Source organism: Microtus pennsylvanicus, chromosome 2 (genome assembly GCF_037038515.1).
Source record: "Microtus pennsylvanicus isolate mMicPen1 chromosome 2, mMicPen1.hap1, whole genome shotgun sequence".
NCBI classification, from domain to species: domain Eukaryota; kingdom Metazoa; phylum Chordata; class Mammalia; order Rodentia; family Cricetidae; genus Microtus; species Microtus pennsylvanicus.
This window is the reverse complement of record NC_134580.1, coordinates 50,375,633-50,392,465: the sequence shown is the minus strand read 5'-3', so window position 1 is coordinate 50,392,465 and position 16,833 is coordinate 50,375,633. Positions and strand designations below refer to the sequence as shown.

Below are 16,833 nucleotides of genomic sequence, written 5' to 3'. Positions count from 1 at the left end.
ATGAGCTAAGAGAGACAAATACACAGGCATTGTAACAAAGGATCATAATGCTTAAATAAGCATCATTCAAAAATATTTTAATGTGGCATTCCGTCTGATTACTGAGGTAACAATTAGCTAATGGTTGGGTAGTATATACAGAGTGGATATAATGTAACTGCAAGATTCATTCTGGAAAATAAAATGAAATTATTTTATGCTACTCAGAATGGTGTATAATTTAAAACTCATGAATTGTTTATTTCTGGAGTTTCCATTTAATAATTTGGGGCTTTGACTGATCTCGGGGAACTATGGAAATCAAAACAGCCAATTAGAGGAGATTGTTGTTCTCTGTATTTATTTTATGTCTGCTATAAGACTTACTCAGGAGAGGCACTATAACAGAATTAGAATCCACGTTTAATCCATATCAATTTGAAAAAGATTTAAGTGCAAACAAAGTATTAATTGTAAGACATTGAAGTATTAAATGCACATTCTTAGAAGTATTGTGCTAACTGATGTACCTTTGAATCTCATAAATACATATTCATGATCTTTTAACTGAATATATTTATGAGAAAGACTGCTATTGTCTTTCTGAATTTTTTTTTGTTTTATTTTTACCTGCCATTATACAGAATTAAGGGGTGTGATATGATACTTTGATACATATGCACATAACATGTCTGTCACCTCCAACCCTTACTGTTTCTTTTGTGGTGAAACAGTCAAGATCTCCTCTAGCCATTTGGAAGGAGAGAACACATTACTAACAACAATCAGCTGGTCGTGCAACAGAACACCAGGGCTTGTTCCTACTAATGCTAACTTCATCCTCCTGGACCAGCCTTCCCTCTCCAGCAGCTGCTAATCACTATCCAACTGTCTACGTCTACAAGCCTGACTTTTTTCAGTCTCTTATTATAAGTGAGATCATGACAAGCCTGACTTCAGTTTCTTCTATAAGTGAGATCACGGGGTCTTTTTCTTTCGGTACCTCGCTTCCTTCACTTTGATAACATTTTCACTTTCCTATATCAAAACATGGGCCAACTTACCTGTGAGGCGTTATGAACTGGGGAGTCAGAAATAGTTGGATTGGGATATCAACACTGCCATTCAAACCGCTGAGCATTTCATTTAGCTCTATGAACCCCAGTTCCTTCAGCTGCAAAACAGAAGCAATCAGTACACCCACCTTGTGGGATTTAATATAATACCAACGAAGTATGCAGAATGGTGGGCAACTTATTTATGTTTAGTAAATGCATGCTCCCATTCTTCTGCTAACATAGTCTCCTCTCTAAGTGATTTTCAAGGAAATAATAGAATCTTTAGAAAACAGCTAAGATGTGAGCAAGCTTCCTCACAAGGCAGTTGATATCTTCTCACACCGGTTCCTCACACGCTCTTTGTTGCCCAAGCTCTTTTCCCTACAGCTGCTGAAGCTACTGAAGGCTTACCCCCACAGGACTCCATCTTTCCTACTCCTACTGCCCTATCTGTTCTCACTCCCTCTTAACTATGTTATCTTTGTTTGAGGTATCTCTCCCAGACTTATCATGCTATGTGATCACAGAGTTCAGCACCATCCACATCAGGTTCTGAGACTTCTGCTTTCACACTTAAACAGCACTCGGGAGGTCAAGAGCCTCTTTTCTTTCTGTTAGGCAAGCACCCCGATGTCTGATATCACTGTGAAGAACATGTCTGCACAGATCAGTTTAGAAAGGCTTGGAAAAACCGTGGGATCCTAATGTACATACTTTCTTCAACATATAAGAAGCTCTTAGTGAGAAGCATCCAACAGCCTGTGGTGAGAATAATGGGTGACACCCTGGGAGCGAGTGACATAAGCTTTAGAGTGGCCCTGTGAAGGATGACATCAAGCAGAATGTCATTGTCTTTTACTTTGCTCTATTGGATCGTACACCCAGCCTCCTGCCTTCCCTTACTTTTTATCCATGTAGGACTTCTACTCCTTGAGCCTGGGTGACCTTCAGCCTGTGTTTATCCTTCATAATTTTTTTTCTTATACGGCCAGATCACCACTGAAGCATGAAACTTTATTTCACTCCTCTCAATGTCTTCTCTTTTCATCCTCAAGAACCTCAGCCAAACATTTTCTCTCGTAAATCAAAAGCTTTTTCCTGTCAATTACAGCGTCTGATGTGGACTTCAGGAGTTATTTTGAAGTTTAAAGAAAGCATTTGTTTTTTGTTTCTTTCTCTCTGTTTCAAAAAGCCTTCTTCTTTGAGAATTATTTTTGGAAGCCTCTGAATGAATAAGATAATGGTCCCCTGGGAAGAAGAACAGAAAGAAAAATTACCAGGGTTGACATTTCAGTCTAATGCGAAATGACTTTGCAGGGCAGATACTTGCATGTGTCGCTTCTTGACTAAAAACTGCAAATGCTTTGAAGTCGGTGGTTTAATCTTGTCCTTCTGTGCATTTTCTCCAAGTGCCTAGCCATTAGTCTTGCACAAAGTAAACGACAAATATTTGTGGAATTTATCTGAAAAAAAATCTGTGCTTTTTCTTTTTAAACCAAGGTCAAAGTCACATAGAATGGCTTGAAAAATAGTAACTACAGACGGCTCAATGTGGTAACTCGTGAATACAGATTTGCAAGGCAATTGTATTTTCAAAGTTAAAATTAGGCTGCGCATTGTATTGGCCTTGTTGCTAAGGCAAAGGCCATATTAGCGGTGAGACGGGCACCACAAACTCAAAGGTTCTTTACATATCCTGCAAGAATTTCAGTGATCAATCTTAGTAAATTGTGGCTCACCTGATTGTCTGTGCCTATGAACAACCCAAAGCAAATCAGTTACAAAAAGCCAACGGATATCAGTTGGAGATGATGAAAATGACACACTGGAGGCCATTTCCTTTGGGTTTAGAGACCCGGGGTGTTTCATCAGCTTCAAACTCCTCATTGTTTATTTATTGTGTTTTTTTTTTTTTTTTGCTGTTTTTCTTTAGGTGACAAAGGGGAAAAGGGTCTGCTCGGCATTCCTGGAGAAAAAGGCAAGGCAGGTAAGAATGGCATGCTCATTTTGGTTTGTTGTTGTTGTTGTTGATTTATGACACCACTCCAAATGTACCCAGCTCAAAACTACCCTGTTTTTTAAAGATAACAGAACCCTTTTCCATGCATTCATCCGTGTTTCTATGGGATAGAGGATTTGGAGAATGAGAACTCTCCTGTCTTCTCACTGGTGACTTTCCAAACCCCAGGGAAGGAAATGAGGTCACACATTCTATCTCCATCATGCTCATGGTGAGAGGCAAGCCCAGCATAACAGGGAGTAGGGCTCAGTGTCTGTGACCAAGGAAAAAGTTCACGCTGGAAGCTGCATCAGCAGTCATGCCTTGTGTCCCGAGAATCTGAACCAAACACTAGTTTGTGAGTTGCCTCTTATGCTTCTCCTTTAGGCTACCTAGATACAGAGCCTGCCCTGAGTGAGCTAGGACAGAACTCAGTTTGTCATGTTTGATATGAGGAAGTAAAGCAGGTTGCTTGGGGAAAATTCCAGTTGTGTCTATTTACAATGAGCTAGTGAAGACCCAGAGAATTGTTTTATATTTCTTGTGTTTATCTGCATACATGGATCAATTAAAGAACGAGCTATTTCTCCACTTGGCTAATAAGATTAGTTTAACTTCTCATACTGCCAAGAAATAAAGAAATGGAAAACTACACATTGTACCCGTTAAACAGAAATAAAAGAGAGAGTCATCTGAGTTGACCACCATTTTCTTGGACTCTGTTCCTCCTCGCTCAAGCACAACGTAGTTATAACACTGGTTGAATAAATGTAGCTACATAACACGTTAAAATAATAGTTACCGCGTAAACTAGACAGTTGAAACTGCATCTCTTCACAGTATTTAGACGTAGCCTTTGAAACCTGACAGCTTTACTTTACGTGGATAATCAGAGTTAACATGTGTTTGAATCATGAAAAGTTTCTTCTATCTTGGGAGAGCTGTGAGCTCGTGAATAATGCAGTAGCAGGCGAGAGGACTGGCTGCAAATATCTTCTAAGGACACTGCAAAAAATTCTTCTGAAGTTGAGCCGACCATTTCTGTACTCAACAAAAATGGCAAATGGCCCGTTGTGTGTGCACAGCGCACAGAGGCTGGTCTCATTCATTCCTTGTGGAACTCTCGTTTAAAGTTGGTTTTTTTCTTAACTCATTTCAAATATTTTTGAGATACTTTATGAATTCTTAAAGATACGGAGGAAACCCTGTTTTAAATGAAAAGTTAAACATTTGGTGGCTTATAAAGAGATGCAATCGAACTAGAAAATTCTAGAGAACGTTGAGAAGAGAGGAAAAGTTCTCTCCAGTGGGTCTTCATGTGATTCAGTGTGAATTCCCAGCTCTTGTCATTCACAAGGCACCATCTGCGACTGTGGGAGATACCGGAAAGTGGTCGGACAACTAGATATTAGTGTCGCTCGTCTCAAGACATCTATGAAGTTCATCAAGAATGGTAAACACAGTTATCTCTTTGCTCTGTTTCCTATTTTTCAATCTGGTCTTTCAACACTGCATTCCTTAGCAGGAAATACCTGACTCAAGCAAGTACCACAATTCAAAAGCCTCTCAAAATATTGATTATCCTCTCAAATTCCAGGACTTTTCACTTCACTGCACAGATTCAATGTTGTGTGTGTGTTATATTGGTGGGGAAAGGATCTTTGTTAAAAGAGGCTGTCAATCGCATCAAACAAGAGTAAAGACCATTCCTTAACTTTTTTGGTCAAAATAAACAAGTTTAATTTTTCTCACAGGAACTATCTTCATAAAATGGGGTTTGAGAAAATTGCATCAAACATAGGAAAAAGTAGGGCTTCTATAGCCTTAAAACTCCAAAGCTTAAAACTCCAAGGTTTTTGTTGTTCTTGTTTTGTTTTGTTTTTTGTTTGTTTGCTTTTTTTTTTAGCTATGTAGAACAACATTTAAATGGTGGCAGAACATCGTATCTTATCAGAGTGGAGATTAGGGTATAGGGTGCTGAATACATTAAATTTTGGAAAATGGGTCAAGACCTGGTCAAATCCAAGTTTTATATATATATATAAAAAAACAAGAATGAACTTATTCTGACCTTGTAACAAGATGGCTTCTTAAAATGAAGTCAGGCTGGTCCACCAAGGAAAAGGAGAAAAGAGCAGAATTGGGCAATTTGTGCCAAAAGAATAAAGAGACACTTTTGTAGTGTTATCAAAGAGTTCCACAATAGTCTGAAATGGAGTATAACGAAGGTTTATTTACTTGGGGATAAACTCACCGTAAGGGTAGCGGTCCACAGTCCTTTGAATGTGCTAGGAACTGGAACCAAATCCAGCCAAAAAAAAAAAGCCCACACATGTTTTTCATCTGCACTTATAGTACATGAGACCATGCCCAAAGTGGTCCAGTATTTTATAGGCTATTGGTTGAAGGAGTTTCCACATCACTTCCCCCTTTTATCTAAATAAGAGAGTTCTAAACCTAATATGAAACTATATACAATAAGAACAAATATACAGGGAAAAGAATAGGCAAAAAATACATAAAAGTTAGAATTATAACCACAATGAACAACATCAAGCAAGAAATTATGCTAAATGTTTCAATAGTTATCTTAACCTAAGGAATTTAAGTCTTATATTGCAAGTGGCTTGACTATGTCATGAGAAGAAAGTAACTATGACTATCTAGTCTTTAACCACATCAAAGACCTGAGAAGGGAAATAATATTACCTAAGTAAACAAGAAGTGCATTCAAACAACTTCCAAAAGGCACAAGAAATTACAGAGACAACTGGCTACTTGAGCAATCCCCCAAAGTCTTATTTGCAATGTGGGGGCAATCAACTTTGGCTAAGGCCTATAGTATCTGACAGACCGTTTTCAAAGGCAGGAAAATTTGAAAATCTGTCTTACCTTGTCTTGGCAAAGTTTGGCTTTTGCTTGTATCCTGTTTATCCAGTTTGGACACCATGGATTTTGTCAGTAGCTGAGGCAGGAACAGTTCTTTGCCCAAAGGCCAGTTTTGTCAAGAAGAAACAAGTTCCAAGTGGAATGAATATCTTCAGTGCCCAACATTCTCCCAGGAATAGATGGGTGCTGCCAGAAGCAATTGTGTCTCATGTCAACAGAATCCTAAGTTACTTAAATGCCATATTCTACAGTTCTTTGACATGTTTGAAGATTACCTGTCTATGCAGAATACAATCTCTATACATCTAAAGAACATGACCAGTCTAAGTATGACAAACATTGGCACTATTGACCTGTAATTCTTAATACCTCTAGATCTTAAAGACTAAGGCTTCAAATGAAAAAAAAAATTAAACAATCTTTAAAAGAATATGCAGAAAATGAGGACAATAGACACAAAATGCAAATAATATATATATATATATATCTTGATCAGAGATAAAAATTTATAGTACAATATGATTCATATATCCTAAAATTGCATCAATAGGAGACAAGAGCCAAAGAGAAACAGCATCTCAGAAAAGATAAACAACATCAATAGCTACTTCCTAGAGTCCTTGAAATAGCACATAACCACTGGAAATATAGCATTTAGTATTTTTTATGATTGTGTTGCAAGTGTTGTGAGGCAACCAAAGCTGGGAGAATTCCATGCATATGAATACTGGTAGCAGAGAAGGGTTTTCTTGACTCCTCTTCCAATAATACATTCAGTACAAGTCCTATGTGTCTCTATAAATTTTTCAACTAAGCCATTTTTCTTGTCCCTTGTCCATTTTTTTCCACTTTAAAAAGCAGTAAAGTCTTCAACTTGGAAAGGCCTTTGCTGAGACAGATTTATTGAAGAAACTGAGGCAAAGACTACTGTGACTGATTTCAGCTGGCTGGACTTTCACTTAGTGTAATCTAGATGAATGTGTTGTACATTAACAGAAGCACACAAATGCCATCGTGTGTTCAAAGGCAACATGACAGAGGTCTAGGAAATACTAAAGCTTAACTACGCAACTTAATTGGTTTTAAGTTCTAGTTGTAAACCACACAAAAGATTCTGTATCTTTGGGCTGGAGAGACGGCTCAGGGGTTATACTGTTCTTTCAGAGGATCCAATTTCAGTACCTAGCCCTCAGGTCAAACAGTTCACAACTGCCTGTAACTCTACTTCCAGAGAATCTGACACCGTCTTCTGATTTCCATGGGCACCTACACAAAGCATGGCCTGTACACGCGCGCACACACACACACACACACACACACACACGCAAATTTAAAAATAAAATTCTATATCTTATATAACTCAGACTGTCAGAAGTATCTTGAACACATCAGAACCAACATTTCAGTGGCCACAGATTTCGTGGCGAAGTTAAAGATCGCAAAATGAAGCCAAAAGCACAAATATCATATTATGAGTTGAAGATGATTTTCAATACCTGATTGTATCTTGAAACTCAGTCAGTAGCTAAGTTTCACTTACAGCTGTGTGGATAATCTCAGTCATTGTGTGTGTCCATATCCTAGAAACTTGACCTAAAGTGGAAAAAACTTTATCATTCCTAGATTGTACATTGAATTTACTTTTAATAAGCATTTGTCATTTCTTAGACCGTTCTAGGCACTGGATTGAAGAGTATCAGACATGGGCACTGACCTCAAGACATCCACAGTTCAAGGGAAGATATAGACAAGCAAGCAGAGTAGAATGTTCTGAGTTGTATAAAAGAGATGAGATTGGAAGGGACAATGGGAACATAGAAGACTCCATGTCCAGCAGGGGGCATTGAAAAAACTTTATCTAGGAAAATTCATTTTCTCTGAGATCTAAATGATCATCAGGGTCTTCCCAGACATGAAAAGATGTGGATGTAGAAGAAAGGGGGACAAAATATACCTGAAACATAAACTAGGTTGAAAAAAAAACGTGAGATGCTCCAGGTATTAACTCATGTTAATTGAACTTTGTTACCAGAGTTGCTATTGGACAGAGATGTGTGGGAAGCTAAGGAGAAAGGAAACAGAGGACAAAATGGTAGACTTGTTTTCATTTGATAAACAGAAAGGCACAGAAGAAATGAACTAAGTGACTACCTCATTATGACCTTGCAAAAACAGCTCTTGAAGCTGAGCAAGTGCATTTAAGATCTGACATTAGATAGGTACTCGCTTCTTCTTATCTTGATTATGATATTCTTCCTCTCCTCCCTTCAGTTATAGCAGGGATCCGAGAAACTGAGGAGAAATTTTACTACATCGTGCAGGAGGAGAAGAACTACAGGGAATCCCTGACCCACTGCAGGATCCGGGGAGGGATGCTAGCCATGCCTAAGGACGAGGCTGTTAACACACTTATTGCAGACTATGTCGCCAAGAGTGGCTTCTTCCGAGTGTTCATTGGAGTGAATGACCTTGAGAGGGAGGGACAGCACGTGTTCACGGACAACAGCCCACTGCAGAACTACAGCAACTGGAAGGAAGGGGAGCCTAGTGACCCCTATGGCCATGAGGACTGTGTGGAGATGCTGAGCTCGGGCAGGTGGAATGACACCGAGTGTCATCTTACTATGTATTTTGTCTGTGAGTTTGTCAAGAAGAAAAGATAACTTCCCTCACATTACACAGTCACTCTTTTCCTAGACTTCCCAGCAGTTCTATCCATCTCTGCCTCCCTAACTACACTGCCTTGCTAAGATGACCTAAGAATCCCTTATCCACTAGCAGCTTCTTCTGTGTCAATTGTGACAATTCTGTAGATAATGTTTGTTTGGGACATTGTTGGGGATCTTTATCTCTTTCTTCTCTTTAGCCCTCCAATTTAATGAAGGAAGACTCTAGAACTCCAAAGGGGAAAGGGAGTGTTATTCCTAAAGAGCATGTGTTAGATAGTCCTTTTGTGAAATTGCCCCCTTGCTATTAATGGCTTCATCTTTTTTTATAAATGTATTCAAGGAGACATTTCTCACCTTCAGCAAAGAGAATAGGGGTTGGGGGAAGCCTTCAGAAAACTATAAAAGTGTTAAAGTGTGACTCTCTCCAAGGCCCCTCCCCTTCCAATGAATATGTCACTCCTGGAGAGATTTCACGGGAGGCCTTTCACGCTCTGTAAGTTAACATTGCTGGGGACGCCCTTCCTGCTATTTTGACATCACAGGGCTATGCCAGGCACAGCATTTGGAATGTGTACAGACTCCTCAGTTACCGAGTTGGCAGCATGCTATCTCGAGCTGCAGATCAAACCCCGAAGCCGTTCTCGTCTGGCATTTGAAAATAAACAGTTGAACAAATCTCCAGCTTATCTCCTTCTAAACTGATGCTCCACTCACAGGTTGTGACACACGACGCAATTGTTTAAAATGCTGGCAAAGCTATTAGTGAGCTAAGAGAAGCAGATTGGTGGCATATGTTCTCCTCAAGCCATCTGCTCATGACGTCACCCGTGACTAACTGCATGAGAGATGGGATTTACTGACATTCGTTTGGTGAATTCACCAAGAGTCACAAGCCCATGTCCTACCGAGTCCAGAGAGACGGCATAAATAGATGAACCTGAAGGGCCGAGGCCCGGTAGCCATTAAGCACAGCCTGCCCTTTGAAGGAACCAGCCCCTCATTAGCTACCGCTGTTGCTGCCATGCAGGACCCAGCACCACTGCCAGCCAGTGTTCTGACATTTGAACAGAAGTCAGACAGCTGCAACTTTATAACTCTGTATTCTTAAGTGTTGACAATTAATCAATATCTAACCTGGATTTTTTTTTTTTAGACCTACAAACGTCTGCTAGCCAAATTGTTAACTTTCGATTTCCATCTCTGGGGAAAGTTCTAATTGTGCCAGGTGTCCTTAGGAAATGATGACATCAAAGTCAGGTCTCTCATGGATGCCTTATTCAGTTCAGCTCAACAGAAGAAATTTGTTAAACCTTTGACATTTACCAGGTTATTAAACTAGTTAGAGTCCTTTTGGAGGATGTGACATAGTGTATTTGGAAAGCTGATCAGTTTGATACAGTTACAAACCAGGGCACTATGCCAAATGCCAGCCAAGATCTCAGAGAATGGGAACACCCAGAAACACACAGAGGAAAAGAAAGAGCTGAAGAAATGACTGAGAGATGAGAGAGGCAGCCAAGAGCAAACACAGCCTACGGCGGCTCCTGTTGGATCCATGTTCACAATTGCTCTGTGTCCCTGAAGTCTGAATATTTTGAACATATGGCAAATGCTATCTTTTCTATTACAAATGTTATAATGCTAACAGTTCTCTCAATAACTCATTTTAGTTTGGAAAACACTTCTAAGAGTCGATGACAGCTTCAACGAATAGAACCCATCCTGAAACCTTGCCTGGAAGAACCTCCTAAGACATTACATATTTGATCATAATTATATGAACATATATACCTTTTACTTTTTTTCAAGTTAAAGCATCAGTATATAACCCAGGCTGTCCTTGAACTCTCAGTCTTCCTGGCTCAGCCTCCTGGGTGCTGGGTAACAGGTGTGCATCACCATACCCAGCTGAAAATGTACCATTGGGATGTGTTTTCTGTTTTGTAAAAGCCTTTTCACTTCCTTGTTTGATCCTTAAAATATGAGACTTAAAAAAGGCAAGAAGTTTTACTGCCATTTTTTCCCAGTAAAAATACTGCAGCTCAAGAAATCAAAGACATTAATAAAGTCAGTGCTCTTGAGAGAAAAGAAAGCTACTATTCTGCCAGACCAAGCTGATAGATCCCTAGACGGCATGCTTGCAAGGGGACAGGGTGTGTATTGGGGCAGGGAGAAATTAAGTGAGCAGTGTCACTCACAGTATAGTCTACAGAGGGACTGCATTTTTGCAGGTGTTGTCGCTGCTGATAAGGTGGCAGTGTGGTTTCATTTAGGGTGACAGGTGTGTGACAACGTTGCTCAAAATTTCAAACTCGAGATCTGGCATCATGACCACCTAAATGTCGACCCTTCCTAGCCGCACTATGGGGATAATTTAAATATTCTTTATCTCTGTGTCCTTATCATTTTCTCTCGTAGAGAACCATGACAACTAAAGAGGAATTATGGTGAGGTATTTAGAAAAGTACTATCTAGACACACTATATGCATGCCACAAGACTTGGACATTACTGTTAGCTACATGCACTATGAGATACATGAGCAAGACAAAGAATATTTTGAGAGATATATTATAAATAGAGAATCTATATTGCATTACATAGAATATGAGTTTTAAAAGATAGAAGTAAAATCACTGGGATCTGAAGAGATAGCTCAGTGGCTAAGACCCCATGCAGCTAAGTTCCCAGCACCTATAATGTGTGGCTAACAATTTGCCTGTAACTCACACTCTAAGTAGTCTGACACCTTTATTTGGACTCCTTGGGCACCCACTCTCACCTGTTCACAGTCCCACACACTGATACACATACATGCACATAACTTTAAAAGTAAAAAAAATGTTTTTAAAGGTAAAACTATTCGTTGTATTGCCTTCCTATTATTATGCCTTCATACTACAGCATAATCCTTTCATATATGAGGGAAAGCATCTATTATATAATTTTGAATGGTGATTGAAGAATAGCCATTTTCCATTGGTCCTGTATACATAGACCTTTATATAACATAAGGATGTGTTTCACTGTAACTCTAACAGATGACAGTCTGTATTTGAATGTTTGAGTAATTTAATAAGCTCTTATAGAAAATTAAAATACGTTTCATCTAATTTGCACCCACTGCCCTTGTTCTATGTTTCGATGCTTATAATTGAGAAGTCAAATCCTGAGATCAGCTGGGGAATCAATAGCAAGCCCTTAAGGGAAAGAGATGCCAGAGAAAGAACTGGCCTTGCCATGACAAACATCATCAAAATGATGTCCGGTATCACAACAGTCTCAAATCCTAAAAACTGTGCAACATGACCAATTAATTTAAGTTGTGTTCATGAGTCACAAGAGCAGAGATGGAAAGCATGTGTAGTAATCAACATCTCAATCATTGTGACATCTCAATCATGGGTAGTTTATTCATGGATGGAGTGAGTATGTTACATGGGTTTAGCATCTTGGCTTGTAAAGCCCACAGGAAGGGTCAAGGACAGGTGTCTGGGAGCAGTGGGATAATGAAGTCAAAATCAAAATCCTTGTGCAGGAAACCTTGAAGCTTCCATGAAGAACAGCTGTGTTTAGGATAACAGCAGGATTCATTAAATTCAGCCTCTATCATACATACCATATTCTAATATGTTTCGGGTGGTATCGTGTTGAGGTGAGAACTGGAAACGACATGGAGAAGACATGGAAGCTCAGATTTCCAGCCTCATGAACAAAACTGACTTCAGATCCTTTGTACATCAAGCCTATGATAATGAGGTTCAAGACTGAAGGAACTGCCAAGATTATATAAAGCATGCTGCCTTTGCATCGTGTTGTTATAATATAATATCTCTTCTTCAGTACACTGAAATAAATTGGCTGAAGAATTTTTGTAGGAGGATTTACATCACCCTTTCTCAAAGAGTAACAATGATACATTTGTTCGAATATATTAATTCATCTATTTCGGCTCACTCATTTTCATGTGAACACGAAGTTCCCATGTCATTGTATACATCCACCCACACTATTTCCTTACAAGATAGACTATCCTTGTGTTAGTACATGAACGAATATTGACAGGGGCCAAGTATTCATTCTGCTGACGTGAAGGGTCTCTAGCCAGCATGGGCCTGGCAAACATACCTCTGGCAGGTCTTTCTCTTCTACCTGATTCCTTCTGCCTTGCTGAAGAACCATTAGATTACATTTCTGAAGCTAGCCACCAAGGTCTGTTCTCTTATTTGACCACTTTCTCCTCCTGAGACTGACTATCAAGGTCCAGCCATCAAAGTATTGAAGTTCAGAAATCAAAAGCCCCCTTTGGTTCACCTAATTAGCTTGCCTAATTAAAGTTAAACACCTTATCTGAACACAGGGTTTACCCTTTTACCTTTATGGGGTTTATATATTTCCCTATGTGCCATGTCTATTTCCTCTCTATCCATAAACAGTCCTTTATCTCCCTGGGACAAATGCCTCTTACCCCTCTCCTTTGTCCCTTTCCTTTCCTCTCCCTTGGTCCCTTCCCTTTCTCTATCTTCCTCTATCTGCTGCCTTTATTCCTTATCCCTGCCCTCTGTCCCTCTGTGGCAAAAAAAGTCTCCTCTGTGCTGAGAACTTTGGGGGTCCTAAGCTAATAGGATTCCTTTCATGACCTATACCATGCAGTTGGTAAAACTCTGATTTGCTGCAGACAGTCCATTTTCTAGTGCAACATGAAGTGGGGAGAGAGGCGATACCATCATTTTACAATTGACTAAACTGTGATTGTAGCTAACCAAATCTATTATTAGCAATTCGTTTGGGAAATAAAGAAGATTCCTATACATCAGTACAATTTAAAATTATGTAACACTTGGGCATGTGTGTTGTTCTTGTGGATCTTAACTGAATTTATCAATAGTTAATTGCTGTTTTTTGTGTGTATCTGGTCAGTATGCCTCCAGGAGCTGGGTTGAAGATGGGGACTGGTCACAGTCCACCCTTTTTTATGTATTGGGAAAATTCTAGTCATGGAAAGAATACTCAAAATTTCAACCACAGTGAGTAAAATATCCAAGATTATAGTGATATTTTATTTGTGTTTTAATAAATAAAGTTTGCCTCAAGATCAGAAGTGAAAAACTAAGCCACTAGAAGAGGTATGCTGACACACACCTCTGATTCCAGGATTTGGGAGGCAGAGGCAGATGGATCTCTGTGAGTTCAAGATCACCCTGTGCCATACAAGATCGATGCCGAAACAAATCCAGGTGGTGGTGCCCCAAACCTTTAATCTCAGTACTAGGGAGTCATACACTTTTAATCCCAATACTAGAGGGAATATAAAATGGGAGGGGAGAGCAACTCTGTCAGCTTAGTCTGCTTAGCCTGCAGTTGCCCAGTCTTGGAAGAGGTAAGACTTCTTTAGTGGCTTGGCTGCTTTGCATTTCTGGTTTTCAGATTGAACCCCAATATCTGTCTCTGGGTTTTTACCATTCATGTTACACAAGAAGTCACAGGAGCATAGCCAAGTCTTGAGAAAATAAAGAAGCATTCACTTTCAATTCAATAAAGTGATTGTAAATATTAAAGTAAGAAGCATAGTCTGTGTGGTATGAAATCAAGGGATGAGAGGCTCTTTCCTGGCTGCCCACAACTTTACACAGTTATTACTGAACCACTGCACATAATGGAACCCTAGAGAAAGTGAGACAGCAGAAATGATATGTTTTGGAAATGGACAATTTCTAGAAATGTTAATGTTTAAAAACTTTATCCTCGAATTTCTTCTGATAGTTTATCCTTGACTTTTCTAGTTTTTTCAAGCATGCACTTCCTTAGATGTTGAGGGATTATTCTACTGCACACATCCAAGGGTATAGACAAAGACTGTATTTCATTTCCTGGCTGCTCAGAAAAGTCTCACAGAAACTATATTAATTACAACACTGTTTGATCAATATCTCAGGTGGCTTTCTAGCTAGTTCTTACATCTTAAATTAACCCATTTCTATTCTTCTATGTATTGCCATGTGGCTGTGGTATTACCTCATTTACATCATTTTCTACATGTCTTCTTTCCTGTCCCTGACTCTGCCTTCTTCCCTCCCCTATCTCTGTTTGGATTTCCTGCCTTGCTATATTCTGCCCTGCCATAGCCCAAAGCAGCTTTTTTATTAATCCAATGGTAATAAAACATATTCACAGCATATAGAGGGGCAACCCACATCATTTCCCCTTTTGTCTAAAATAAAAAAGAAGGCTATAACTAATATAATATAATATAATCTATATACAATAAGTGCAATAACTACATACAATATACACAGGCAATAAACACATCAACAATGTCTAGTCCATTTGCGTTTGACAAATTCAGATAAAATACTCCATATCTATCCTATCTTGTGTCTGTTTATGGTCACCTGAGCTTGTAGCACTGATAAACTTTGGTTCTGCAGGATGAACTTTATTGCAATTGAACTTTGGTTCGTGTCTGGGACAAGAGCAGGAGGAAGTAAGAGGTTACTCAGCCTCCCACCATCACCTGGAGCTAAAAATTCTTGTAGCAATCAGTAAATCAAAAGGGGCTGTGTGTCAAACTGATACTTACGTAGGTGATAGGATCATGGGCCTATTAGATATTTTAAATGGAGACGTAGTTGGCCAAACACGAAGTTTCTGAACAAATTTCCAAGAACAATCAGACTATGATACAGAAAAGGATCAAATTTAGTAAAATCTTAAAGATATGATTTTCTAAGACTTCTAACACCCCATGGGTGCCCGAGGGCATCGGCCATCTACTACTGCATGGAGTAGTTTCCCTGCCACTCTTCCTTACACCCAGAAGCTTCAGCCATGCTCTTCCAGGAGGAGTTTGACAAAGGTGTCTGAAAAGGAAGTGAGATGTGATTTCTTCCCAAACAAACAACTCCCCAAACACAAACACTTGCTAAAGTACCTGCTATCCAGGTTTGGGTGAACCAATTAAGGTAGACTTTATTGAAATTGTGGTGAAGGAGATTCATTAGTTCAAAAGCTTAAAATAAAGTCCTTTAACACACAAAGCTATACACTAAGTGAGGAAGGAGGAGGCAACTTCCAAAGGCCTTAGCAGGCATGCGCTTTATTCTTTTTCACAATTGGTAACAAGGAAAGAGGTTGCCTCAAGATTAAAGGAACTAAATGCCTATTATCCCAACAGGTTCATGCTTATTACACTCAGAACAGTGTGGCTGAGAGTGTCCAAGAATTAATGAAAAGTTATGATCAAAGCAAGAATGCTTCAGAACACCAAGCTCACAAAATACTCAGGAATGCAAAGAATTTGGCTACAAAGACTGCCAGAGGTTTCGAATAGCAGGAACTAGACACACAGTGGTTTCTCTCCACTCAGAACTGAGGTCTTGCTTACAGAGGACACAGGCCTTGCTTTCTGAATATCTCTGTGCAAATATTATCTTGATAATTTGTGGTGTGGGAATTGGTAAAGTCCAAATATTAGTAAAAACCTAATTCTTTTTGTTTTTCTTTTTCTTCTGGCTTTTGAGACAGGACTTCTCTTCATAGCAATGGCTGTCCTGGAACTTGGCTCTGTAGGCCAGGCTGGGCTCAGACTTAGAGGGATCTGCCTGCTTCTGCCTCCCGAGTGCTGGCATTTGCCATCCCTGCCCAGCCAAATCAAATTCTTGAATTTTATAAAATGTAAGAAAAGCCCTTTTGGAGATTCCCTAGTAGTTTAAAGCCCAACCCTGCCCCAATGACACTGATAATCTGGGGGAAAGGGGTCCTATTCATTTTTTTGTTTGTATTTTTAAAAATTCTCAATGTGCAGGGGTAGAGTTAGCAAATTAGAAATATTTTCACTCATTCGGAAACTGGTGCTTGGGTGTGTGGGTGTGTGTGTGTGTGTGTGCGCGCGCGCGCATGCACAGGGGTGGGGTGGGGTTGAGGGAGGGCACATGCATATGGAAATCAGAGGACAATCTTTGGTATGGTTCCTCAGAAGCCAAACACATCGGTTTTTGAGACAAGTTCTCTCTAAAAGGCTTTAAACTGGCCAGTAGGCTAAGCAGGATGGCTAACAATCTCCATGGGTTTGCCTGTCTCTGCCTCTCCAGTGCCAGGGTTATTAAGGTATACCACAAAGCCTGTTTTTTTTCATGTGGGTTTTGGTGATTGATGGACCCAGCTGATCTAATAGAGATGGTGACATTTTGGCTCAGAGAACAATTCTGTATGGCACTGGCGGACTTGAAGAAACCAAGGCC

The 16,833-nt window shown here is 39.6% G+C and overlaps 1 protein-coding gene across 1 annotated transcript in view; it reads left to right on the top strand.

The window, feature by feature from the left end:
* Positions 1-11,717, top strand: part of Colec10 (collectin subfamily member 10) — a 40,304-nt gene extending 28,587 nt beyond the window's left edge. The window contains exons 4-6 of the mRNA XM_075961020.1: positions 2,971-3,024; positions 4,394-4,489; positions 8,197-11,717. Of these exons, the coding sequence (XP_075817135.1) occupies positions 2,971-3,024; positions 4,394-4,489; positions 8,197-8,588 (542 nt within the window). The 3' untranslated portion in view covers positions 8,589-11,717. The remainder of the gene's footprint in view (positions 1-2,970; positions 3,025-4,393; positions 4,490-8,196) is intronic.
* Positions 11,718-16,833: the final 5,116 nt, after the last annotated feature.